Source organism: Fringilla coelebs, assembly GCF_963513975.1.
Source record: "Fringilla coelebs genome assembly, chromosome: 17".
NCBI classification, from domain to species: domain Eukaryota; kingdom Metazoa; phylum Chordata; class Aves; order Passeriformes; family Fringillidae; genus Fringilla; species Fringilla coelebs.
In genome coordinates, this window is record NC_140043.1 from 2706326 (window position 1) to 2732906 (window position 26581).

The following is a 26581-nucleotide window of genomic DNA, read 5'->3' on the forward strand; positions in this document are numbered from 1 at the left end:
ATTCCCATCCCGATCCCTGTCCTTATCCCAGGCCTTGTCCCAATCCCTGTCCCAGTCCCATCCCGATCCTGGTCCCTGTCCTTGTCCTGATCACTGTCCCTGTCCTTGTCCCGATCCCTGTCCCGGTCCGATCCCAATCCTGGTCCCTGTCCTTATCGCTGTCCCAATCCCTGTCCTTGTCCCAATCTCTGTCCCTGTCCTTGTCCTGATCCCTGTCCTGGTTCCCATCCTGATCCCAGTCCCTGTCCTTGTCCCTGTCCCTGTCCTTGTCCCGATCCCTGTCTCAATTCCCATCCCGATCCCGGTCCCCATCCCAATCCCTGTACCTGTCCTTGTCCCAGTTCCTGTCCCAGTTCCCATCCCCATCCCAGTCCCTGTCCTGGTTCCCATCCCTGTCCCTGTCCTTGTCCCGATCCCTGTTTCGATTCCCATCCCGATCCCGGTCCCCATACCAATCCCTGTCTTGGTCCCCATCCCAATCCCTGTCCCTGTTCTTGTCCCAATTCCTGTCCCAGTTCCTATCCCCATCCCTGTCCCTGTCCTTGTCCCGATCCCTGTCCTTGTTCCAATCTTTGTCCCTGTCCCCATCCCAGTCCCTGTCCCGGTTCCCATCCCTGTCCCCATCCCAGTCCCTGTCCCAGTTCCCATCCCTGTCCTTGTTCCAATCTCTGTCCCTGTCCTTGTCCCTATCCCTGTCCCTGTCCCAATCTCTGTCCCTGTCCTTGTCCCCATCCCTGTCCCTGTCCCCATCCCAGTCCCTGTCCCGGTTCCCATCCCTGTCCCTGTCCCGATCCCTGTCCCGGTTCCCATCGCTGTCCCTGTCCCCATCCCAGTCCCTGTCCTGGTTCCCATCCCCATCCCTGTCCTTGTCCCGATCCCTGTCCCGGTTCCCATCCCTGTCCCTATCCTTGTCCCGATCCCTGTCCCGGTTCCTATCCCTGTCCCTGTCCCGGTTCCCATCCCTGTCCCTGTCCTTGTCCCGATCCCTGTCCCGGTTCCCATCCCTGTCCCTATCCTTGTCCCGATCCCTGTCCCGGTTCCTATCCCTGTCCCTGTCCCGGTTCCCATCCCTGTCCCTGTCCTTGTCCCGATCCCTGTCCTTGTCCCCATCTTTGTCCCTGTCCCCATCCCCGTCCCGCTCCGAGCTCTCGGGCTCCCCCTGCGGGCGGCGGGTGGCGCGGCGAGTCCTCCCCGGCGGCAGGGGGCGCTGCGGGGCGCGGGGCGCGCAGCCATGGCGGCGGTGCGGGCGGCGCTGCTCGCCCCGCTGCTGGCGCTCGGCCGGGCCGGCTCGGGGCCCGCGACCCCCGCGCGGGTCGAGGTGGCCGTGTCGGGGCCCGGGGCGGCGGGGCCGGACGGGGACGGGGCCGGCAGCGGGGCCGGCAGCGCGGGCGCGGTGCCCGGCGGCTCGTACACGCTGCGCGGGGCCGTGCTGGGAGCGGGGGGCGGCCGGGCCGGGCCGGGCCGGGGCGGCCCGCGGGGGGAGCGGGAGGAGATGGAGATCCGAGGCCGCCTGGTGCTGGTGAGCGCGGGGAAACGGCGAGCGGGGCTGAGGGTGCTTGGGCACTAACGAGGGATTGGAGGGGAGAAGTGGGAACTGGAGGGCACTGGGAGATACAGGGGAGGCAGGGGGCAGGAAGGGAGGGAGGGGAGCGGTGGGGGCTGGGGGCACTGGGAGACACTGAGGGGCTTCTGGGTGTGGGGCTGGGGACGTGGGTGCTGCGTGGCCGTGATGAGGGGGAAGCGGTGTCAAGGGGGAGACATTAAGAGGCCGGGGGGCATTGGCAGGGCAGCGGTCAGTGGGAGGGAGGGGGCACTGTGGCCCAGTGGGTGCTGGGGTGGGTCCTTGGGCACCGGGAAAGGAATGAGGCAGCGGAGGAGTGGGAGCTGAAGGGCACTGGGAAGCACTGGGGGATCGGTGGGGAGGCCAGCGACACTGGGGACTGACCAGGACAGGCTCGGGTGTGGCCAGCAGCAGGGAGGAGCTGCCGGCAGGGGCACAGAGGCAGTGCGGCCAGGCCGTTTTCCCTGTGTCACCCCAGCTGCTGTCCCTGTCCCCACACTGTGCCCGGCTCCCCGGGACCCCTGGGGCATAGGCGTGCTTGGGGGTGTCCTGAACCTTGGGGTCCATCCCGGCTCTCCCTGTCCTTGCCGTGTCCCCAGGTGGGTGATGTGGAGCCAGAGCTGAGTGCTGCTGACAGCTGGATCGGGGTGGTGCCCGTGGGCACCGAGGAGCCGGCTGAGGGCCCCCGGGGTGCCAAGGAGGAGTCTTTCACCACCGCCGTTGTCACCAAGGTGACCCTCTGTGTGACCCTGTCTCCTCTGCCTGGCCTGAGGGCTGCCATGGTGTTTGCAGGTCACAAACCCACAGGGGTGTCACCTGGGGTGTCTCCTGGCCAGATCTGGGGGATTCTGGTCTATGCTTAGTGGTCCGGGAGGGTCTCTGACAGCTTCTGACCCCTCTTGGGTCCCTTGTGACCCTTCACCATGGCAGAGATGTGCTGGGTGCTTCCTGCAGCAGGACAGGAGCTTGTCGAGGACACAGCCCTGCTGTCCCCTGATCGTGTCCCCGCTGTCCCTGCAGATGAAGCGAGCCCTGGTGCTGGGGGCCTCTGCCCTGCTGATCCTGGCGCTGAACCAGAACGCCATCCGTGAGGTAGGGCAGTGCCAGCGGCGGGGCCGGGCGGGGCTCGTGCCCCGCTGACTGCTGCACTTCCCTCCCGCTGCAGCTGGACGTGTCCCAGCTGCTGGCCAAGCCCGTCATCGTCATCCAGTCCTCGGACAATGTCACCAGGCTGCTGGGAGCGCTGCTGCGGTACGGCCTGGGCTGGGGCCTGCCTGCTCCCTGCCTTGTCCTTGTCCTTGCCTTGGCCACTGGCAGGCTGTGACACCCAGGGACCACTTGTTTGCTGGGGTGGTGTTGAGCCATGCCAAGGCCAGCTGTGGCTGAGATGTGTTTCTGGGGGAGATCTGGGTCAGATTCAGCCCTTCCTCAGAGCTGGAGCCCTTCTGTGGGTCCCCATGTGGTGGCTGGCAGGTGGCCTCAGCCAAGAGCTTTAGGACTCTTAGTAGAAATTATCCAGACCGGTTGGTTCTTGTCATGGCACCACCATCCCCAGAACCTCTTTGGGTGTTTGTTCTCACCACTAGCAGCAGTGGGACCCTGTCTATCCTTCTGACATGTGGGACATTGGGATTGCTGCCATGGTGTCACACATGGGAAAACTGAGGCACAAGGCTGGAAGGAAGAACCCTGTGCAGGGTCACTGAGGGCTGGGCACAGCTGGCGAGGAAGGGTCTTGCTGTCACCTCCCCTGCATGTTCCTCTAGTCCCCCCTCGGTCACTGCCCATCCCTGTGGGGAGGGGGTGCTCCCTGGCACGGGGGAGCTGTGCCCAAATCCTGCTGTGTCCATGGAATTGACACTTTTCTCTTTGTTCACAGTGGGCTCCGGGCTACAGCAAAGATCACGTACCAGGCAGTGCTACTGGAGAATCTGGTATGTTTGTCTGTCCTCCTCTTCCTCATTCTGCCAGTGAGAGAGCAGGGCATGACTGTGCCCGGCCAAACTTCTTGGATCCATGGGAAGCAGGGAAGGGAAGGGAACCCATGGGAAGAGCGCAGCTGGCAGCAGCAGCATTCTTTCTCCTGGGACACGTGTGCTCACGTCGCTGGACGCTGCTGTGGCCATCAGCAATGCCGTGTCCTGCCTTGCAGGGAGTGACCCTCACGCTCTGGTCCACCTGCGGCCTGTCCCGAGGGGGCCTCTACGGGGAGTGGCAGGGGGTCATCTGCCCCGGGGAGAGCAGCTCGCAGGTCCAGGTACGGCACCGGGGTTCCAGTGGGGCTGGGAATGGAGCCGGGAGCGGGGCTGGGAGTGGGGCCAGGTCTCTGGCTCCCGTGCCCACTGTGACGCTGTCCCCACAGAAGTACCTGCAGCAGCTCTGGAACACCATCCTGCTGATCGCCCTGCTGCTCTGCACCGGCGTCATGGTGCAGGCGCAGCGCCAGTCGCGGCAGGAGCTGTCGGAGCGGGATGCTGAGGTGGGAATGTGGGAATGTCTGTGCTGTGCGCCGTGCCGGGGCTCTGGGTGGGCTCTGAGCCTCGGCTCTGCCCCCGCAGCTGGACCTGAAGCAGCACATCCGGCGGCGGCTGCTGGCGCTGAAAACCCGGCGGTACCACCCTGGGAAGCCACCCCGGAGCCGAGCCTGTGAGATCGACAGCTGTGCTGTGTGCCTGGACCAGTTCCACAAGAGCCAGGTGGGACTGGAGCCCACCCTGGGCCGAGCCTCTGGTCACTGGCCGGGGCTGGGGTGTCCCTGCCAGGGGCTGGGCTGTGTCCCTGCCACCCAGCTGTGCTCACACGTGCCCTCCCTTCCCTACTGGCAGTGGCTGCGGGTGCTGCCCTGCTCCCACGAGTTCCACCGGGACTGTGTGGATCCCTGGCTCCTGCTGCAGCAGACCTGCCCTCTCTGCAAGCGCAACATCCTGGGTGAGAACCGCCCTGGCACCCAGCCGAGCCCCCACTGACCCTGGGGCACAGCCTGGGGAGGACCTGGAGCCTGCCAGGCTCCTGTGCCAAGGCTGTCGGTCCTCCCTTGCAGGGAACTGCTGCACGGACAGCTAGCTGGCCTGAGGACGCACTCCAGGGACAGACCCACGGCTGCTCCAGGGACAGGGAGGGGGCAGGGGGTGCCCAGTGAGAGGCGCTTGCTGCCACAGCAGGGTTGGTGTGGCTGTGCCCATCACAGTGCCCAGACTTTGGAGAGGGAAGGACTTTGGGCTCTCCTGCTGGGTGTGAATAGAGGGGTGGGGGGTCCAGATGGGCAGTGTTGGGGAGGGAAGATTTGGGGCACCCATGGGTGTAACAGGGTGGGGGCTGGGACAGGGAGAGCCCTGGTCCTGCTGTGCTCTTGCCCTGCTCATAGCAATTTTTTAAGTCTTGGGTTTTTTGTCTATTTGCTGGTGGCTGTGGCGGGGTAGGCAGAGCCTGGCTGCAGCGCCAGCCCCTCTGGGAGGTGGGTGACAGCTCTGCCAGGGCTGGGGCTGGCAGGGCTGTGAGGTGACTCACGGCCTCACCATGGGAGGGCAGGGGTTGGATGCTTTATTTATAATAACTTATTAGAAAGGATGGCACGAGGCAGCTGCAGAGCCAGCACAGGGCTCAGCTCACCAGCATGGTCACTGGGGACACACCATGGGCCCTGCCTGGGTCCTGCCCCATGGGCTGCAATGTGGCACGTGTCCATCCCTATTAAACATGGAGCAAGGGCTGGCTGTGTGGTTTGTGTGGGGCTTGCACGGGGGAGCTCAGTGCTGGGGAGGCAGCTCAGAGGTCAGGACCAGTCTGTGCCAGTGGCTTGGTGGTTCCCAGCCCCTTGGTGCTTACAGAGGGGAGAATGACTTTCCCAGGCTGTGCCTGTGCTGGTGGGCTGAGGGTGGTTCAGACTCCTCTCATCCCAGGCCAGCTCTGCTCTCCTCTTCCAAGTGTGGCCACATCCCAGTCCCCTCTTGGGAATGGTTCCTGGCAGGAGCTAGCACACACTGTGCCCTGGCATCAGCCCCAGGGCTCTTCTGGGGACTCCAGCAGCAGCGTAGCCATGGGTGACTGATCGCAGTGCCCAGGAACGTCCCTGGAACAGCTCCCCAAGGAACCAGGCAGAGCCCAGGTTTCCCTTCCTGACGCACAAAGAACTGGTAACAAGGTCCCCTGGGTGGGCAGGTGGCTGCTGGTGGAACAATTTCTCTGTCAGGAAGTTCAGACTGACCCTGTTTATTTGCGATGAGCCCCGGTGTGGAGTGAGGGGAGGCCAAGCCCCAGGCGTCGCACTGGGAGCGTGAGGCAGGGTTTGGCCTGGGGTGAGGACTCTGCCCGGAGTTTCTTGGAGTGCTGGCTGCTGGGAGCTCTGTGCCAGGCCTTGTCAGTGCATCCTGGCGTCCCTGGGCTGTCCCCGCTGCTCCCGCTGCTGAGCCGCCTGCAGGGTGGGAGCAGTTAAAGGGGAGGAAGAGCAGGGAACCTGCCCCCAGCCCCTTCCTCTGGGTTCCTACTCACCCACTGTCCTGCCTGCTGGCCTCCCTGGGGAGCTGGGACCCCAGCTGGGCCTGTGGGATGAGCTGGGGAAAGGAAGGGGAAGTGAAATTTCCCCCGACAGCTTCAGCTCCAGTCACATCCCTTGGCCACCACAACTGGTGGCACGATGGCCACAATGATGGAAAGGAGCTGGAACCAGCCCTGGGCACCTCAGGCAACACCAGTTAAACCAGAGCAGCTTCCCAGCAGCATGAGGAGCTTGGCCTTCCCAGGGTCCCCAAAGGATGTCTGGGGACCACAGGGTGGTTTTGGGGTACACAGCACCCACCCAGCTCACCTTGAGCACACCCTGCTCGGCTGCTGCCTTCACCTTGGCGAGCAGAGCCTCGAGCTGTGTGTTCTCCCTCTCCAGCACCTCGATCCGGATCTTGTTGGCCTGGAGCTGACTCTTCATGTCCTCTGTAAAGTTCCCACTGCCTGCAAACAAAATCCAACAGAGCCCAGCCTGCTGCTGCCTGTCTGCTCAGAGGTGTGGGCACCCCTCCTGCCTGCCCCGGGCAGGGAGCAGCAGAACAGCCTGGGAGGTGGCAGCTGGGACCCCAAGCCCTGTGGGCAAAGGAAGCTCTGCCATGTCCTGGCCCTGATGTGGGATGCACAGCACCCATGCAGGGATGGTCACAGCTTCACACGGGGTCTGAGCCCTTCCTGGGTATCAGTGGGAGTGTCTGGGGCCAGCAGGATCCCCTGGGAGCTCTGGAGACCCCAAGGGACAAGCCCACTGTGCTGCCATCTGCTCCCTTACTCTCAAACTGTGTCTCAGCGGGCATGTGGAGATCAGGGAAGAACACCAGGAGCCTTTCCCGCTCCCTCAGCTCCTGAGCCTGTTCCTGCAGCTGGGATGTGCTCTCCTGCAGCTCCAGGATGGATTGCTCCAGTGCCAGCTTCTCCTGCTGCAGCGTGTCCAGCAGCTCCTGCATGGCACAGTGGGGAGGAGTTGAAGTTTGCAAGAGTGAGGACTCAGCCCCTCACGGAAGGCTCCCACCCTTCCCTGATGATAAGGATGTCCTATGGCAGTTAGAAATGGACCATGTGCAGGGTCTTAGCTGTGAGATCCCTGTGTGTGCTGGAAGCAGCAGCACCAACCACAAAGTGTGGAGCGTGTCCAGGTGTCCAAAAACAAAACACTGGAGATGTGGAAGCACCTCAAGATGTCCCTTCCTGCTGCTCTCCTCTGCCCTGACTCAGCCAGAGACTTGTCTGGCACAGGGTGGAGGGAGAGGTCTCTTCCCCAGGAATCCCATGAGGATGTGGCCATGTGGCAATGTCACCCTAGATCCCAGAGTATCCCCCCTGTGAAACCTCTGGCTGTGGGTGTGAGCTGGGCAGTGTGTGGCTGCCTGTGGCAGCCCTGTGGCACAGGCTGTGTCCCACACCTGGGTACCAGCACTCACCTGCTGTGCCTGGAGCTGTGTCCCACTCTGCTGCTGGCTCTGCTCCAGCTGCTCGGCCAGCCGGGCCTTGTCCTCCTCGGCCTCTCCCAGCCTGGCGTGCAGCTCCTCAAGCTCCCTGTCCAGGCTGTCCAGCTGCTGCAGCAGGGTCCTCTGCTTGGCCTGCAGGGACTGTGGTGGGGGGTGAGCTTGTGTGGGGCTGTGGCACCCATTCCCCACAGCCCTGGCAGCAGCAGCAGCAGCTCAGCTGTCCCAGGCTCCAGAGCCGGCTGTACCTCCTCGTGCCGGAGCATGCTCTCCACACGGACCTTCTCCTTCTCCAGCTGCACCCTGGTGGCACTCAGCTCCTGCTCCAGGCTCTCCCTCTTGCCTGTGAGCACCTGCACCTTCTCCTCCAACTCCAGCATCTGGTGGCTCTGGGCCACCCTTGTGGTCCTCATCTCCTCCAGCAAGGTGGTCTTGGAGAGCTCTGGGAAGACACAGCCACCATGGCCCAGGCTGGGCAGGGGAGACAGACTGGAGGACCATGGGGGTGATGAGAGGGATGGGGGTGCTCAGCCTGGAGAAGGCTCCAGAGAGAACTTAAGAACCCTTTCCAGTGCTTAGAGGGTCTCCAAAAGAGCTGGAGAGGGACCTGGGGCAAGGGCCTGGAGAGAGAGAACAAGGGGGAATGGCCACTGCCAGAGGGCAGGGTTAGATGGGATAGGGGGAAGAGATTATTCCCTGTGAGGCTGGTGAGGCCCTGGCACAGGGTGCCCAGAGCAGCTGTGGCTGCCCCTGGATCCCTGGCAGTGCCCAAGGCCAGGTCAGACAGGGCTTGGAGCAGCCTGGGACAGTGGAAGGTGTCTCTGGCCATGGCAGAGGGTGGCACTAGGTGGGCTTTAATGTCCTTGCCCATCCAAACCAGTCCATGATTCTGTGTTTCAAGGGCACCCCATGCCCTCCACAGGCCCTGGCAAAGGGAGGCAGGTCTGACAGGATGCCTGTGACCGCCCCAAACCTCCAGCAGCATCAGCCCACTCTGGCACTGGGTGATGTTGGGGTGCTGCTGTGAAGGAGGCCCATCCTCTGCCCATCCCCACAGCTCTACAGCACAGTCTGGGGGTGCTGGGGGCTACATGGCTGTGAAACACTCGTGAGGCCAGGGGGAGAGGGGGATGTGTGAGCCCTAGCTGAGCCCCTTACCCAGCTCCTGCACAGCCACCTCCTTTCCTGCCAGCTCCTCCTTCAGGGCCGAGAGTTGCTCCTCCAGCAGAGCAGCTCCTAAACCAGCACAAAAACTCTCTCATTATTCAGTTCCTCAAAAACAACCGAACCAAGGGGCAGCAAACAGCCACAGCAAAGTGTTTTCATCCAGTGATTGTGCTGTGCTGCCAGGGAGGAGGCAGTGATAGGACACACACAACCAGCTCCCACTGGCCAGGATTGGACTCACAGCAGGGAAAATCCTCCAGCACCTACAAGAAGCCCTGCTGGTGGTGGTGGGGCCAAAATTTGCCCATGGACTCTGTTCTTCCTGCAAATGCCCCCGGGCCTGGGAGGGTGTCAAGCCAGGACAGAGGGGATGCTGGGAACAGCTGGGAACAGCCCTGTACCTCTCCTGAGGTTGTCCTTGTCCTGCTCCAGCCTGGCCACAGCCTCGGAATGCTCCTTTTCTTTGGCTTTCAGGTTCTGCTCAGCCTTCTGCTGCTGCTCTGCTTGGGTGTCCTTCTGTGCCTGCAGCTTCCTGGAAAAGTCCTCAACCTGTTTCTGCAGCTTCTCTTTCCGTTTGCCCATCTTTTCCAGCTCAGCCTTCACGGGGTTCAGCTGCTGCAGCAGCTCCTGGAGGTGTTTGTTGATCCGGGAGAGGTCCTTGCTCTGCTCCGAGGCCCAGTAGCTCATGTCTGCTGCAGAGAGGTTCCTTCTCCCTGCGCTGTCCTCCAGCACCTCCTGGAATTTGCTGAGAGCTGAAGGGATGTTCTGGCTCTGGCAGATGCTGGTGATGGCTCTGCCCACCTCTTGAAGGCTGGCCTGGGCACTGGAGCAGGTGTCACAGGAGCCCAGGTGTGACCCTGGGGTCTGTGTGTGGACACTGCAGGTGCTCAGAGCCCGGCTGGGGCCAGCCCTGGGCTGGACACTTGCATTTGAGCACACAGAAGTGGGCTGGGCAGCCTCTGAGGCAGTTCCTGACTCTGAACCTTCTGGCACGATGCATTTCAGGTGCTCCTTCTGGTGTTTCCCAACCTGGGGAGCAGAGGGTGGAATGGATTGCTGTGTGGAGATCTCCCACCTGTAACCCTTTTCTCAAGGGAGGGAACACAGAACAAAAACAGAGCCCTGATCAAAGTGGAAATGACCCATAAAAGCCTAAATCAGGTGTGGAGATAGGACATCAATGCAGCCAAGGGACAGTGGCCACGGGGAAGCCTCAGCAGCAAAACCTAGTCCCCAACTCCCCACCATCCCTTCTGTCCCACCCCCCTGCACCGCCTCCTGGTTTTGCCACATGGATTGTTGTGAGACTTTTCCATGAGAAAGATCATTTTGGGGAAAATAAAATGCAAGACAGGTTGTTTTTACCACCAATTATTTCACTGCCTTGAGGCAGCTCAGATCCACAGTGGGATCAGCAGAGCTGCAGCATTTTGGCAATAGGAGAATATTTTCCAAGCTGTAGAGGCAGCCCAGCTCACTCATCCCGAGGTCCTGGAGCAGGACAGATGCAGTGGCACAGCTGGGAGGGGTGGAGGGAAAGGACTCAGGCTGGGAGGGGACAGATGTGTGACAGGGGCTAGCGCTCAGAGGCTGCACGCACATCTGGTGTGGCCACAGGGTGTAGAGGACCACGATCCAAATCCGGGGGGGAAGGGGAGTGACTCAGCTCCAATGTCCCACCTCGTCCCGGAGCTGCTGGCAGAAGGCCCCGAGTTTCAGCATGGTGCTCCAGAAGGTCCTGGCCGTGAGCCCCGCGGACATGCAGGGCCCCTGGCCCCGCGGCGGCGGCACCGCCCGCCCGCTCAGCACCGCCTCCGCGTAGCCCGTGAAGCTCTGCAGCAGCAGCAGCAGCCTGAAATGTTATTCTCTTTTCCCATCACATGGTCTCTTCCCTCATCCACCCCTCTGCCCTATTCCCCTGGTGTTCTGCCCCCCTGGTTACCCCTCCACTCGCCCCTCCTCAGTGGTATCCCATTGCCTGTGGTTCTCTTCCCCCATTCCCTCGGGTGTCAAAGTCCCCTGCAAGAAGGGAACCTCTTCTTTTCTACCTGGGGCTCACCAGAGTCTGAGGTGTCCCTTCCCAAGCCAATAAACAAGACACTCATCCCCACGTGGAGAAGAGTGTTTCTCATCTTTTGCTCTCATCCATGTAAGACCGTGTGGGCCAGGGTCCAGAGCTAGCCAGAGTGGACTCAAACAACAGCTTGAGGGACACAGTTCTTACAGGAAAACATGGCCCTGAGGCTGGGAATGCCAGCTGGGCCCCCTCCCATCACCCAGACAAAGTGATGATCCCTGGGTCCCTTCCAGCTCAGGATATCCCCTGAGCTGGAAGGGACCAATCCAATCTTTCGGATTCTTTGTTCCCCATGTTTTTCCATGATGTGCCAGCAGCACGGCCTCATGCCCTGCTGAGCTTTAAAACCCAACTCCTTTCCCTGATTAGAGCTCCCAGCACAAACTGGCCACAAAGAAGCAGAGCCAGAGGTGGAGCAGATGGGACAGGCTTGTTAAAACTGCCTCCCAAAACCTTGGAAACACTAGGACACAGCTGCATCGACAGGCCTCGGAGGCCAAAGCCCCTGTTGCAGTCTGGGTGAAATAAATACATCTCTGGTTTAAAAGATGAGCCATTCCCACTGAGCTGTTGGGCCTAAAAGTCAGGATTTGCAGCAGCAGGATGCAGGAGGGTGGCACTGGTGCTCCTGGGATGCCCTGGCGTAGCAGCTACTTCCCAGAGGCTGTGATTAAGCTCCCCCCAAAGATTTGGGGCACATCCTGCCTTTAGGGATATCCTGAGCTGGAAGGGACCCAGGGATCATCCTGACCAACTCCTGGCCCTGCACAGACATCCCAACCCTCCCACCCTGTGCCTGAGAGCATTGTCCAGCATAGTCTGGCAGCCTCAGGGCCGTGATGTGGCACTTGGTGCCATGAGTTAATTGATAAGGTGGTGTTATGTCATAGGATGCACTTGATGATCTCCGAGGTGTTTTCCAACCCAGCTGATTTGTGATCATTCCCTGGGGAACCTGTTCAGTGCCTGAGCACCCTCTGGGGGAAGAATCTTTTCCTGATATCCAGCCTAAACCTCCCTGGCACAGCTCCAGCTTTTCTTTGAATCCCATCCCTGGTCACAGAGATCAGAGCTGTACCCCGGGAGCAGCTGCAGCCCCCTGAGATCTGACCTCAGTCTTCTGTGTTCCAGCTGAACAGACCAGGTACTCTCACCTCAGCCCTAGCACCCTCTCAGTGCCCATTTGGATGCTCTCTGACAGCTTTGAGTTCTCTCTGCACTGAGGTGCCCAAAACCATTGCCAGGACTTGGATAACTCAGCGCTGTCACACACACAGCCGCTCGGCTGCCTGGGGGCTCTCACCTGTCTATGAGCAGCTCCAGCAGCACCACGTGTGCGTGCTGGCTGAACTCGGGCTCGCTGTCGCTGTGCCGGTAGCGCTGCAGCAGCGCCCCAATGTCCAGCTCGCAGGACACCTTGTCGGGGAACTTCCAGGAGGGGAAGCGCACGGCGCCGGCCCGGGAGCACACGTCGGCGATGGCGGCCTGCAGGTCCCGCAGGTCGGCCCGCAGGCTCTCCATGCAGCCGCGGTGGCCCAGGAGGTGCGCCATAGTGCGGGCCGGGCCGGGGGGACACGGCCCGGGAACGACGGGGCCACCAGGCCGGGGAGCGATGGGCCACCGAGCCTGCGGTGGAGGGAACGCCCTACCGGGACAGGCTGCTGGAAACGGACCGGCACGGTACCCCGCGGGTCTCCAGGAGTGCTGGGGAACCGGGGGGAACCGGGGGGATCCGAGCAATCAGCCGCAGCCGCGGAGCAGAAACGCGGGGCCCGGGATCTGAGCGAGGCCTCGGCGTCCCAGCCCTGTCTCCATGGCAACTGCGCCCCTCCCACGCCGCAGTGGTGCATTCCTGTTTTGGTGCTCCGCCGCCCTCCCCCGCGCGGGGCGCTAATGGTACATCCCGCAGCGGTGTCCGCCCACTTCCCGGCGATCCGCGCCTGCGCCCCGCGGGCGTTGCGTCACTTCCGGCGCGCACGCGCGGCACAGCGCCCGCCGCCGCCATTTCGCCCCAGTCGGTGCCGGCGCCGCCGCCGCTCCGGCCCGAGCCTCGCCCGCCCCTCGATCGGCCCCGCCCGGCGCGGAACCCCCGGTCCCGGCAGCGCCATGCCCGCCGGACCCGTGCAGGCTGTGCCTCCGGCGCAGCCCGCGCCCCCCGCCGAGAGCAAACCGGTGCGGGCCGGGGAGGGGCGGCGGTGAGGGAGGGGAGGGAACGGGAGCGGGGAATGGCGCGAACCGCGGCGGGGTGGGAGTGGGGCCCTCACGGACCGGGCCGGGCTGGGCTTGGGGGAGCTGCGGTTTAGTCCGGAGCGCTGCACTGACCCCTGTGCCCCATCCAGGTGAGACCCCACCTGCAGAGCTGCCCCAGCCCTCGGCCCAGCACAGGAGGGACCTGGAGCTGCTGGAGAGAGTCCAGAGGAGGCACCAGAGATGCTCCAAGGGCTGGAGCCAGGCTGGGAGAGCTGGGGGTGCTCACCTGGAGAGGAGAAGGCTCCAGGGAGAGCTCAGAGCCCCTTGCAGGGCCTGAAGGGGCTCCGGGAGAGCTGGAGAGGGACTGGGGACAAGGAATGGAGGGACAGGACACAGGGAATGGCTCCCACTGCCAGAGGGCAGGGATGGATGGGAGATTGGGAATGAGGAATTGTTCCCTGGCAGGGTGGGCAGGCCCTGGCACAGGGTGCCCAGAGCAGCTGGGGCTGCCCCTGGATCCCTGGCAGTGCCCAAGGCCAGGAGCCTGGGACAGTGGGAGGGATGAGATGAGATGAGCTCTACTTTGCCTTCTCACCCAAAGCATTCCAGGATTCCTTGGAGACAGCAGGATCCTGCTGGGGCTGGGCAGGAGCTGAGCCCTTCCCTGGCTGTGCCCCAGGGCTGTGGCTGCAGTGATATGGGCTGCCAGGAGCTGGGGGAGCTGCCCTGGCTCCAGGAATGATGTGTGGAAGGATTAAAAGTCTGAGGAGTGTGGCAGGGCTGTGTGTCCCAGCACCCTCCCAGATCCTTTCTTTCGTGTTCTTTGCAGCCTGAGATGGGAATATTCATTCCTCATTCATTCCTGAGATGGGAATACAGCTCCCACAGAGCTGGAGCTGCTGTCCTGACTCTCACACAGCAGCATCAGCACTCTTGGAACTGACAGGGAGCTCATCTCACTGAGAACCTTGGAAATTTGTGATTTCTCCCCTAAAAACCCCGTGGCTTTTCTGCACAGATGTTACCAAGACAACCTGGCACCTCTGTTAAATAAAATATCTCAAGTGTGGGGTTGCCCCATCCTTCAGCTCCTCAAGATGATGTTCTGAGGGAGTGGGAATAAAAACTAGAAATGTTCCTGGTGCCTTTCTCTTAACACACTTTGTTAGGGTTGTATTTTATGGAGTGGTTTGCATTGAGAGGCCTTAAATCCCATCTCATCCCACCCCTGCCAGGGCAGGGACACTTCCAATGTCCCAGGCTGCTCCAAGCCCTGTCCAGCCTGGCCTTGGGCACTGCCAGGGACCAGTTGGACCTGAGATCATTTTCTGGCTTGGATTCTCCATGGATTTGGCAGAGCTGGGAGCTCTACCTGAATTTTAAGTTATCCCTGGCAGTCCCTTTTAGGATTATAAACATTTCCATCAGATCTGTCCTGGTTTATAACACCTCTTCTTGGAAGCTGCCTGGTGAGGAAAGAGAAGCACCATCTTTAGTATCCTGCAAAAGCAGCTTCTGGTTTTACTGGAATACAGAGCCATCCACAGGGAACATTCTGGGATTTTAGCTGGGATCCCCCTGTAACATCAAAAAACACTCTGTTGGAGATTTTCTCTTCAAAACAGCTTCTGTTGCAATTACAATGGCTTTAAAAGCTGTGATTTGTTTAATGTGGAGTTAATAATTTAGGTCCCTCAGGCCCCTAGGAAGATACAGAACTTCCACAGCTGGTGAGGAATGATGAATTATTCCTGGAAATGTTACTGGAGACTCCCTGCTCAGCATTTAAAAACAGCCTTGGGGTCAAGGCTGATACAGTGAAAATTGTGATTCCCATGGAGGCACCCTCCTTGTTGTCCTGCTGTCCCCTGCCCCTGAGAATCCAAGGAATTGGTGAGATGGATGATCCAGATTGTTCAGCCAGTTCAGTGATTGAGGGGCTGAGGAGGATGGATAAAGGTTCCTGTGTGCCATTGGGAGTGTGTTTGGGGTGCCTAATCCTGACACCCCTTCACCTTTTGCTGTGAAACTCTCTTTATTACAGCCAGAAGAGGAGCCTAAAGAGGAGGCAGCACCAGCCAAGCCTGTGGTGGGGATTATTTACCCTCCTCCAGAGGTCAGGAATATTGTGGACAAGACTGCCAGCTTTGTAGCCAGGTGAGTGGCACTGCTGGTGTCTCTTTCTCCTGGGATTTTCATCCTTCTGCTGTTCAGTGCAGCTCTAGAAGCTGAAGCAGGTCCCAATTTTGTGGCTTTGCATGAAGGATTTTAAAGATTGAGAAAAGAAACAACAATATTCTACTGAAGAGGGTGTAAGACACCCTTTGCTGGAGAAACTGGTAATAAATGAATAAAGTCCTTGTTCAAATGTGCAGTGGGTGCTGCAATAACTGGGTAACAGGGCCTGTTCTGAATTGTCTGAAGGGGAAATCAAATTCCAGGTGCAAAGGGAGCCTTGGTACAGGAGTCATGGCTGTGTTTTAGTGCTAAAAGGTGGTGAGGTTTGATTTCAGAGAATTACTAAATGCTGCTCCAGTCAAACCCTTATTGTGTAACTGATATCTATAGTGCTGCCAAGGAGTGTTGGCTGCTTCTGAGCTTAAGGAACTGTGTTTATCCCTTGGGATTGCAGAGACCTCCTCTTTTGGAGGAAGTGGAATGTTTAAATGAGACTGGGAGATATCCAGAGAATATGAAGAGGAACACCCTGTGGCAGCTGGGAATTTTCTCAAACTGCCCTGAAATAACTGGCTCGTGCTTTAGGTGGGAGGAGGGGATGTTACCTGGACTGGGGCTCCTAAATGCAGCGCTCTGGGCTGGTCAGTCCCTGCTCAGGCTGATGTTTACCTGCTTTTTTTCCCTTATATGATCATTCTGGAACTGGAATTAATCTTGAGAACTTGTTAGTAGAGCAGATAAAATTGATGTAGTAAGTAACTTGTAAGAGTAACTTGTAAGCTTCATGCTTCATAACTGTAAAGTTCAGTCAGTAGTGGAAATGACCTTTGAGTACAGACAGATGTGACTGTGGAACAGTTGTGAGTGTGAATTTTTAATATTCACATTAAAGACAAAATTAAGGGGGCAATTGCATCTAACTGGTGTGTGTCCAGCTGGGTGGGAGACTCCTCTCATGTGAAAGAGAAAATGATCTTCCAAGGGGCTGGTGCCTCAGCATGTCCTAGTCTGAAGGAGACATTTAATCTTGAGTTGATGATGATCTAAACTTTTTGTCTTCTCGCTCCCCAGAAATGGTCCAGAATTTGAAGCCCGAATTCGTCAGAATGAAATAAATAACCCCAAGTTCAACTTCCTGAACCCCAACGACCCTTACCATGCCTACTACCGGCACAAGGTCAGCGAGTTCAAGGAGGGCAAAGCCCAGGAGCCCTCAGCTGCCATCCCCAAGGTCATGCAGCAGCAGCAGAGTGCCCAGCAGCAGCTCCCTCAGAAGGTGAGCGTTCTTTTTCATCACTTTGGGGAAAAATTTGGTCACTTTGGAGTGGTGTCACAGCCTGGGGTTGAGAAGGAAGGAAGCTTGAAAGTTCAGAAGGAGCAGTGGTTGTACAGTTGTCAAAATGGCAGCAGTGAGAGGCTTGGAGTTGAGTGTCTGGGGCTTTGTTTTGATGCAGATGTGCATCTCCCACGTGCTGGTAATTCAAAGTTCTTGGAAACTGACAAATACAGTTTAATTGGTCCATGTTAATTAAGTTTAACTCTGTATTGACTTACAAAGTACTTACACTAGGGATCACTTGGACTGGATGTGGCAGAGGCAAGCCTTGGGAATCCCTTGGAGTTCTCTTTGGCCTTGTTGCATGCACTGTTTTGTATAAACTTTTCCTGCCAGAGGGATCGACCTCCCCTTAAAACATGAGGTACAAAATGCAGCTCACCTTGTCCAGCTGTGCCTTCAGACATTCTGGGTGGGAAAAAGGCATGGAGTGAATCCAGGGCTTTTCCATGCTTGGCATAGCCAGCAGCCCCACTGCTGGCCCTGGGAGGCCTATAGCAAGTCCTGATACATTCCAGATTTGTTTGCTGTTGGAACAGCATTTTTAATAATATTAAATTATACCTGATGGTTTTTCATCCTTGCACCTGCCAGGATGGCAACTGCCATTACTTTCCTGTAGCAGCTGGGGGAAAAAAAAGATTCTCCTGAGTGTTTGGTGACTGTTCCTTGCAGGTGATGTGTCAGGTTTTAGCTTTTCTATTTTTCAGATTCTATTCTGCTTTAGTGTGTAAGTCTAGGCTTCGTATGGATGGTGAGCTCTCTTCACAGAGTAGGGAGACAAAAGAACTCCTTCTCTAGCTGGGCACCAAGGACAAATGATCCAAATCTCAGGCTCAAGAGCACAAACCACGTGGACTGAAGAGAGAAAATAAGGATGGGACTTCATGGGCTAAAGCTGTAACTGGACAATTAACTCCAATATGCAAATGGACCAAAATTTATAAAAATGAGAGACCCCGTGACCTGTTGTCCATTTTGTGGCCATTTTGGCTTGTGCTGCCCAAGGTGGATTTATTTGAGGCTTCTTAACAAATCCCTACTTTATCCTTTAGCTCTGTCTAGCCTCTAGCTCAGCCCTCCCAAGGCATCCCAGGAAGTCACAGGGCTGTGTTCTCCCTGCAGGTGCAGGCCCAGGTGATCCAGGAGACCGTGGTTCCCAAGGAGCCCCCGCCCGAGTTCGAGTTCATCGCGGACCCTCCGTCCATCTCGGCCTTCGACCTGGACGTGGTGAAGCTCACGGCGCAGTTCGTGGCCCGCAACGGGAGGCAGTTCCTCACCCAGCTCATGCAGAAGGAGCAGAGGAATTACCAGTTTGATTTCCTTCGCCCCCAGCACAGCCTCTTCAACTACTTCACCAAGCTGGTGGAGCAGTACACAAAGGTACTCCAGGCAGGGTGATCCCTTCCACAGCAGGAATGAGTTCAGAGGGCTGATGAAGCCCTGCAAACTAGCCAGGCTGGAAATACCCAGGAATCCATCCTTTAAATCCTACTCTTCAGAGTGGATGTTGTGCTGAACACGGTGGGCTGTCACCTAAATGCACCACACACTACTGTAATCTCAGGGAAGCTTGTTTTGGTTTTTTGGGGTTTTTTTTGAATCTGGACAGTAATTGGAAGGCCACAAATTAATATTTTGAAGGGCAGGGATGAGCAGTAAGTAGTGAGAGGGCTGCAGTAGAATAAATGTGATATTGTCTTGGGGTCTGTTGGTATTTTTAGCAGCATGGAAAGGGAATAATTGCACTGAAAGAGGCTTTGGCACAAAGAACTGTCACCAACTGTCGTGCAAAATGTGTTTCAGATCTTGATCCCACCAAAGGGCTTACTCCTCAAGCTCAAGAAGGAGGCTGAAAATCCCAAGGAAGTCCTGGATCAGGTATTCCAGAAAAAATTTGTTAAAATGCTGAAGCATTTTGGTTATGTTTTGAATTTTTTCTCTTTGCATGTTTTTGGCTTGTTGGCAGCAAATAGAGAATAAAATGGATGTGTCACTTGCTGTCACTCGAGTACAGGGAGCTCAAAGTTGCTTTAAGCTGCAGCTGGTGTTTGTATTGGGAGTAGTTTGTGGCAGCACAGAGATACTGCACAACCCCATTTCCAAGTGCTTACAGAGTGGAATCTTGGAATATCCTGAGTGGGAAGGATCCCACCACCCAGCCCAGCCCCTGGCCCTGCCCAGACCCCCAACAATCCCACCCTGGGCATCCCTGGCAGCGCTGGCCAAAGGCTCCTGGAGCTCTGGCAGCCTCGGGGCCGTGCCCATTCCCTGGGCAGCCTGGGCAGTGCCAGCACCCTCTGGGGGAAGAACCTTGCCCTGAGCTCAGCCTGACACTGCTCCAGCTGCTATTCCTTTCATTTTCAAACCAGCAGTGAGATGCCTGCGATGCTTCTTGTCTGACACTGTGCTCTGTCTGCTCCTGCAGGTCTATTACAGAGTGGAGTGGGCCAAGTTCCAGGAGCGAGAGAGAAAGAAGGAAGAGGAGGAGAAGGAGAAGGAGCGTGTTGCTTATGCCCAGATTGATTGGCACGACTTTGTGGTTGTGGAAACAGTTGACTTCCAGCCCAATGAGCAAGGTACTGGTGTTAAATGTTGTCAGGAAATGTGTCCTGAAGTGCTATTTTTAGGCAGACATTGGGGTTTACAGCCTTTATCCTTCAGAGTTGAAGGTAAAAGCCTTACACTGACATTTTGCAGGGCTGTTGTTTTTCTCTGGAGTCATTGATGTTCTTCTTGAAGGAAGTCCAGAACTGCAGTAGTGTCCACTTCTCCACTTCTACCAGGACAGCAGAGCTTGTCCCACTTTGTAGTAGTGCTTCTATTTATAAGTCACTTTATCTTCATGTGTCATGCTGGTGTTTGTATGGACTCCATCCATTCCCTTCCTTACCCTCTGGCTGCCAAGGATTTTGTTGCCACTGCTTTCTGTTGAAGAATTGGTATTTCTGTCAGTGTGTGCTGAGTAATGAAATGGGATAGAGAAACAGAAGCTCTGTTTTCTGCACTGTAGGGAATTTCCCTCCTCCCACCACTCCAGAAGAGCTGGGAGCTCGAATCCTGATCCAGGAGCGTTATGAGAAGTTTGGGGAAAGTGAGGAGGTGGAGATGGAGGTGGAATCAGATGAGGAAGATGAAAAGCAAGAGAAAACAGATGAGCCTCCAGCCCAGCTGGATCAGGACACACAAGTGCAGGATATGGATGAGGTAACTGGAAAATAGCATTTTGTCTCCTAAAGTTTATGTGGTTTATGATGGTCCCCACTTTCACTGTAAATAGTTCTTCAGTTTCTTGAGGAAATGAAATTTCCCTCTGGTGATATCTCCAAACAACCTGTTACTGCTGGAATAAGGTTGTTTTTTTAATGTTTTCCATGACAATACGAGTTCCAAGAGAGAAATCCAGTAATCTTGGCACTCAGTGGTGTGGATTTTATACTTCTGTGGTTTTAAGTCTTTCAGGCTATTTTGTGCCCAGAGTCTGGAGCACTGAAAGATGACTCATCTTAGCCTCTGCCCACTGTAAGCTGTTTTTCTGGTAACAGGGAACAAGAGTGTGGTTAACTGTGAGCTCCTGTGCACAGGGCTGCTGTAATGTGGAAGCTGAGGAATATTTGCTTCCTCTTCTGGGGCTGCTGAATTTCTGAATCATGGTCCAGAGGAACCACTATGCCATAGGTGTCCAAAACAGCTCCGTTGCTTTGAAGCTGCATAATCTGTTCTTACAGCACTGTGTAGGATGTCTCAAAGGAATTTGACCACTGGAACTTGGTTGTGATTTTTGTTTCCTTTTCAATAAGGGGTCAGATGATGAAGATGAAGGTCAGAAGGTTCCTCCTCCTCCAGAAACCCCGATGCCACCCCCACTCCCTCCCACACCAGATCAGGTCATTGTGCGGAAAGATTATGATCCCAAAGGTAAATCAAACTGAAAAACCACCTTTATTTCTTCCTGAAGAATCCCAAACCATTTGTTTCTAGACTGAACCAACACTGTGGCTTTGTTCTCCTAGCCTCAAAACCGTTGCCACCGGCCCCAGCTCCAGATGAGTACCTGGTGTCTCCCATCACTGGAGAAAAGATTCCTGCCAGTAAAATGCAGGAGCACATGAGGATTGGGCTCCTGGATCCGCGGTGGCTGGAGCAGCGGGATCGATCCATCCGGGAGAAGCAGAGTGATGATGAGGTCTATGCCCCAGGTCAGCTTGAGCACTGATTGCACAGCCCCTCACTGCCCCCACTGAGCAGACTATCTGAAATGTAGCTCTGTGTGTGATACTCTTTCTGTGATAATGAGATGGGAATGTTTGTCAGCTGTTGCTGGGTGGTATCTTTCCAAAAAAAAAAAAAAAAGGGACAGGAGTTGGACTTTAAAGGTCCTTGTGGTCCCTTCTGACCCAAAATACTCTGTGTGAAAAGAGCATCACTCAGCCACTAGGTATCAACTAATAGATCAGTAAGAGGCTTGGTTTTATTCCTTGAGATAAGAATTGCTCTTTTTCCCTCAGGTTTGGATATTGAGAGCAGCCTGAAGCAGCTGGCAGAGCGTCGTACTGATATCTTTGGTGTAGAGGAGACTGCCATTGGTAAAAAGATTGGTGAAGAAGAGATCCAGAAACCAGAGGAAAAGGTAGAGTAGAAATTGGGAATTTGTGTTTGATTGGTTGGAGTTCTTTTTATAACAGGTCCCTGAAGCATTGTGAATGCTCAGAGACACAAGAGTCTTGAATTTTTTTCTTTCTATCAAGATTTGCTCTCTGGATTTCTTTGCAGTCTGGCCAGGTTGGGTTAATTTGATTTATTTTACACTCTCAGGTGACCTGGGATGGCCACTCGGGCAGCATGGCCCGCACACAGCAGGCTGCTCAGGCCAATATCACTCTGCAAGAGCAAATTGAAGCCATCCACAAAGCCAAGGGACTGGTGCCAGAGGATGACAGCAAGGAGAAGATCGGGCCCAGCAAACCCAATGAGATACCCCAGCCACCCCCTCCTTCCTCAGCCTCCAACCCCCCTGCCAGTGCCCAGCCCATCACATCTGTACCTCGCCCGCCCACCGTGAGTGTTTGGACTCTCAGAAGCCAATTACTGGGGCTGTAATTAATTAGGAGGGGTCCTGATGGAGGTCAAGTGTGCTGGCATGGAAGACAATTTTGTGGGCAGTTTGTGGTTTAAGAGTAGTTTGGAAATATTAGAAGAACCTTATTGAACTTGCTGTTAAAAATGGATATAATACTTAGGTGGAGTTTTTACCTTAGAGGTATCAAAAAGACTGGGATCAGCTGGGCAGTGGGATTTTGGAGGCAGAGAATATGGCTAAGAAAGGGATGGCTGGGGGTCTTTGTAGGTGTAGAGTGATGTTGGACAAAGGCAGCCCAAGGTAAGAAGGGATCTGCTGTGAGTCCCAAACAGCAATTTAGCAAAGGAGCTAAGTGCCTGAAGGTCTGATCCCAAAGCAGGGAGGGAAGGAGGACCCCTTTAATCTGTTAATGAGGCTTCTGTGCCTGTTCAGAGCAGCTTGGGTTGCCCATATGGTGGGGCCACTAAGGCTCCCTGCGAGTCTTTGGGCAGCAGAACCCGTGGTTCTGTGTTTCCCTGTTATTTTAACTGGGGCTGTGGCCAGCCCTGGGCATTCTTGCTGAAGAGCTTCACCTTCTCTCCCCAGATGCCTCCTCCCGTGCGCGCCGCCGTGGTTTCCGCAGTGCCGGTCATGCCTCGCCCCCCCATGACGTCCGTGGTCCGGCTGCCCCCAGGATCTGTCATCGCCACCCCCATGCCTCCCATCATCCACACCCCACGCATCAACGTGGTGCCCATGCCCCCCTCTGCTCCCCCCATCATGAGCCCCCGCCCGCCCCCCATGATCGTCCCCACAGGTCAGTGGCTTTGGTGGCTTCAGTTTTCCTGGGGAATTGCTGGATAATTCCTTTAGAGTGGGCTTTGGCTTGGAGTCTTTTTCCTCCTGTGCCCTGGTTCTGGTGTGGAACTGGGACTGCAGGCACTAAATTGTGTTGGTATGGCTTATCTAGTCCTGCTTTTGGGCTCAAGGCTCTTCCTGCACCGTGAAATGCAGGGAGTCCTGTGGCCCCAGGAGCTTGCCCAGGTGAAAATTGAGAATGCAGGGTAAAGAGAAGCTGCCAGCGCCTCAGTGGGTGTTACAGCTCCTTACAGAAGCTGCTGCTGCGGGAGGAAAAGCTGTTTGCTGGCCCTTTTCCTCATTAAGTGCTTTGAAGTTAAAAAGCATGATGTAAGAAGCAATTCTTCCTTTTTTTCATCTTCTTTTCTTCCCTAACTGGAGGAGCTGGCACCGCTGCCTGCCAAACTGAGAGCGTGTTCTTTTTTTGCAAGATCTGCAGGAAGCTCTCATGCCTTGTTATCTCTTCCTGGAATGCTTCCCAATATAAGAGCTCTCTGAATGTTTGAAGTTTGCATGTTGCTGTTGGTTGTAACTTCCTCCATATATTGTGGCATTTATTTTCAGCCTGTGCTGCTCTGCTCAAAGCATTTTTGTTGTGAAGGGGGTGTTTGCTGTGCACTCAGGGGGTGACTGTGGGTTGTGCTGTGTGTTCCATCCATTCCAGCCTTTGTCCCTGCTCCTCCTGTGGCTCCGGTCCCATCCCCGGCACCGATGCCTCCTGTCCACCCCCCACCACCCATGGAGGATGAGCCAGTCTCCAAGAAACTGAAGAGTGAGGACAGCCTGATTCCAGAGGAGGAATTTCTGCGCAGGAACAAGGTACATGTGTGGGTCAGAGTCCTGGGCTGCTCCACTCCAGCTCTAAAGGGGCTGTAAAGCCAATTCCCTGCACAGAGGGGCAAAAATACCTGGCAAGAAAGGGACTTCGTGAGGTATTGCCTTTCTTCTGTCATTCCTGAGCAAACCAAACTCCTTTGTCTCTTATTGGGAAGAGCTACACAGGGTGGGATAATGCTCTTCTGTAATTAAGGGCAGTGAGAGGTAGGTTATAATGCAGAGAAGAACTAAAGTTGCTAATGAGCTTTTAAAGAGAGGAGAGCTAAGCTGGAGATGCAAAGAGATTAGAGTATCAATGCCAGCATGATAGTAGGGTAATGTGGTGTATTCCTAACAAGGTGAGCTAAATGTGAGCCTCTGTTCCTTCCTGAGGAGTGCCAGTGTCACAGGAGGAATTTTAAATCCTTAGGAAGGGCTGTATGATTTTTCTGGGAATATTTAAAGTAAAAGAGGAAACTTAGATGGCATACTGGGAAGGAATTGTTCCCTGAGAAGGTGGAGAGGCCCAGGGTGCCCAGAGAAGCTGTGACTGCCCCATCCTTGGAAGTATCCTTGGTTGGATGGGGCTTGGAGCGCCCTGGATAGTGAAAGGTGTCCTCTGGCCATGTCAGGGGGTGGGACTGGAAGGACTTTAAGGTCCTTTCCAACCCAAACCAATCTGATTCTGTGGTTTCACGGGCACAGAGAAGCTGTCTCCTGCTCAGTGCTTCACACCCTCCCCCTGTGACACCGTCAGCGCCTGTGGTGCTTGATAGATGGCACACGAAAGGAAGAGAAATCCAACCAAATGTTTTATTGTGGGAGCAGTGGAGTAACTTGTAAACACATCTCAGTGTGTTTACTGAGGAACCAAGATACTGAAATGAACACTTAGTCTGGTGCTGTGTTATCACAGCCCTGAGAGACTTTATCTGTGTTTTCCCATAGGGCCCGGTCACGGTCAAAGTCCAGGTTCCCAACATGCAGGACAAGACGGAATGGAAGCTGAATGGCCAAGTGCTGGTGTTCACCCTGCCCCTCTCAGACCAGGCATGTAGCTCATCCTTCTGCCCTGCCCTGCCCTGCTCCATGTGCTGCCTGTGAGAGCAGCAGCTGGGAGTTCAGCCTGCTCCCCACACTGCAGCTCCACGGGGTTGGGGAGCAGGACTGGGACAGTAGCACTGAATGAGCCCTTTGGTCCTCCCCAGGTGTCTGTTATAAAGGTTAAGATCCACGAGGCCACAGGGATGCCAGCTGGGAAGCAGAAGCTGCAGTATGAGGTGGGTATAAAGTCTTCAAATGCTGGTTGTTTCTTCAGCGCATTCTCTCACATGACTTTTTTAAAAAGAAAAATTATAATGTATAATTTAATGCACTCTGAGGTACTGGAAGAGCAAAGGGAATGTTTTTCCTGCCTGCGCAGCACAGCTGTTACAGTAGGACAGGCTTTTAGTAGGTAATTCAGTCAGTGGATTTTCACATTGTTGCTGCTGCAGATGAGTCCTCCAAACTTGGTGTGGCTTTCTCTGAAATCAGCCTCTTGTTTTATTAGAGTTTTGTTGTTTGTTTTTTTTTTGACATTTAACTGCAGCAGCCTGCTCCCACAGCTCTGCTGTGTGCTCTGGGAGGTGGGCGAGCGTGCTTTGGAACCCTGGCAGCTCAAGGAAGGCTTTCTCCAGAACAGAGAAGGGAAGGGCTCACTCTCTCTTCTCCCTTTCCTCTGGGAGCCAGAGCTGTCAGAAAAGCCCCGTTCCTTTTTAATGACTTATTTCCAGTCATGCATGTGCCCAGACAGGCACAACCTGCTGCCTAAGCAGTGAACTTTGTGCACTTATCTCCTCAGAGTTCATCTGTGGGCAGATACTCTGTTAACCCTTAACAAGAAAGGGAGCTGAACTGATTTTTTTTAAGGGGAAAAAAAAAAAGGCAGGGGGAGAGTGGAGTCTGAGTAACTCCCCTTGTGGTGACTCTTTTATCTGTGTGTTGCAGGAGCCACATTGTCTATATTGGCTAGTCTAGTGGAAAGTGTCCCTGCCCATGGCAAGGGGGGTGGATGGGGGAATCTTTAGGCTCCCAAACCATTCTAGGATTCTGTACCACCCACCTCCAGTGTCCATCTTGGACTCTGGAATCTCTCTGGGGTCTTCAAAGCCTGCAGTGTTCTGTCATCCCCCTGCTCTGAGTGTACGGCCAGGAGGGTTGGGATCTGGATGGGAATCTGGGGGAAGGCAACACTGAGGTTTGTGCTCTGACTGCTCTTTCATGGTTTTTCTGTCCTTTTCTCCTCCCCTCAGGGCATCTTCATCAAGGATTCCAACTCCCTGGCTTATTACAACATGACCAGTGGCTCTCTGATTCACCTGGCACTCAAAGAGAGAGGAGGCAGGAAGAAATAGGAGGTGTGGAGCCCTGAGACGTAATGTGTCTGTGTTGTAACCCCAACCCTCCTAATCCTGTTTCCATTCTGGCCTTTTGGGGGCTGCATCCACTGCCCCCCAGCAGTAGTTTGAACAGAGAGACTCTGGCCCCCACTGATGAGAAGCTGAGGGAGCCCCAAAATGTGTCAGTGTAGTGAATAGTCTGTAGTGATCAATGCTTTGCTTGAGTGCAGGCTCTCCCTTGAATCCCCTCGGGAAAAGACATCATCAAGGTCATGCCCAGCTTAGTTTAGATCCATCTTTGAGGGATTTATGGTGGCCAGGAGCATCATCTGTCTGCCCTCAGCACTCACTGCTTCATTTAACCTCCTGCTAATTGAAAACTTCTTCTCCACACACTTTTTAACCCCCTTGTTCTTTCCCTGTTTTGGATCTTGTATGGACCCTGACTTGGAAGTTTTTCTTCCCTTGGCATGAGCTTGTGTTGCTGTTCCTGTGATAAAGGAGGTCTGGATCTGCTCTGGACAGCCTGTGATTCGTTTTAATAAACATGCAGCTCTCCTTCGTTGGATTTTGGGTTTTTAATGGAGATGTGCCTGGTTTTGGAGCACCCGGATGGGGAAATACATCAGGATTTGTAATTAAGCAGTTTACAATAGGAAATCCTCTTAATTTCTGGGAAAATCTACAAGAAAGGGGGCTTGTTGAAGTTTCCCTGGTGTTCCTCAGTCATTCCTGAAGGAATGCTTATGTGTGAGGGGGAAAAAATACTCTGAACTTAGCAAGAATTTTATCGGAAAATGTGATTTAACAATTATGTCCTGCAGCTGGAATCTCTTGGTCCTGGAAACCATCTGGGTCTGGAAAACATGATTCCTGGGCCTTCAGTCAGCATTTGATAGAAACACAACACAGCAAAGTTAATCCATGAAATTAGGTGCCCAGGAAGAGGCAGGTGTCTGGAATTTGGGTACCCCCGGTTTTTTTTGGGTAACCCAAAGCCATACATTTATTATTAT

General features: G+C 55.5%; 3 protein-coding genes across 3 annotated transcripts; 2 read left to right on the forward strand and 1 right to left on the reverse strand.

Moving 5' to 3' along the window:
• Nucleotides 1-1231: 1231 nt before the first annotated feature.
• Nucleotides 1232-4807, forward strand: RNF215 (ring finger protein 215; the record flags this gene model as incomplete). Its single annotated transcript, XM_084217465.1, has 10 exons — nucleotides 1232-1519; nucleotides 2161-2292; nucleotides 2582-2653; nucleotides 2727-2812; nucleotides 3441-3495; nucleotides 3714-3818; nucleotides 3924-4040; nucleotides 4120-4257; nucleotides 4387-4489; nucleotides 4602-4807. 10 exons carry the CDS (start codon nucleotides 1232-1234, stop codon nucleotides 4622-4624), a joined length of 1119 nt encoding a protein of 372 aa, XP_084073591.1. The 3' UTR covers nucleotides 4625-4807.
• A 744-nt stretch (nucleotides 4808-5551) lies between these two features.
• Nucleotides 5552-12371, reverse strand: CCDC157 (coiled-coil domain containing 157). Its single transcript, XM_084216926.1, has 10 exons — nucleotides 12051-12371; nucleotides 10351-10522; nucleotides 9072-9699; nucleotides 8662-8739; nucleotides 7752-7945; nucleotides 7480-7647; nucleotides 6831-6999; nucleotides 6366-6505; nucleotides 6050-6111; nucleotides 5552-5972 (listed from the first exon to the last, which is right to left on the reverse strand). The coding sequence occupies exons 1-10, from the start codon at nucleotides 12296-12298 to the stop codon at nucleotides 5771-5773; spliced, it is 2061 nt and encodes a 686-aa protein (XP_084073052.1). The 5' UTR covers nucleotides 12299-12371; the 3' UTR covers nucleotides 5552-5770.
• A 355-nt stretch (nucleotides 12372-12726) lies between these two features.
• Nucleotides 12727-26126, forward strand: SF3A1 (splicing factor 3a subunit 1). Its single transcript, XM_084217240.1, has 16 exons — nucleotides 12727-12919; nucleotides 14982-15094; nucleotides 16187-16391; nucleotides 17577-17834; nucleotides 18258-18332; nucleotides 18880-19030; nucleotides 19465-19658; nucleotides 20252-20369; nucleotides 20465-20650; nucleotides 20960-21081; nucleotides 21267-21509; nucleotides 22117-22327; nucleotides 23033-23187; nucleotides 24133-24234; nucleotides 24393-24464; nucleotides 25479-26126. Exons 1-16 carry the CDS (start codon nucleotides 12854-12856, stop codon nucleotides 25578-25580), a joined length of 2373 nt encoding a protein of 790 aa, XP_084073366.1. The 5' UTR covers nucleotides 12727-12853; the 3' UTR covers nucleotides 25581-26126.
• Nucleotides 26127-26581: the final 455 nt, after the last annotated feature.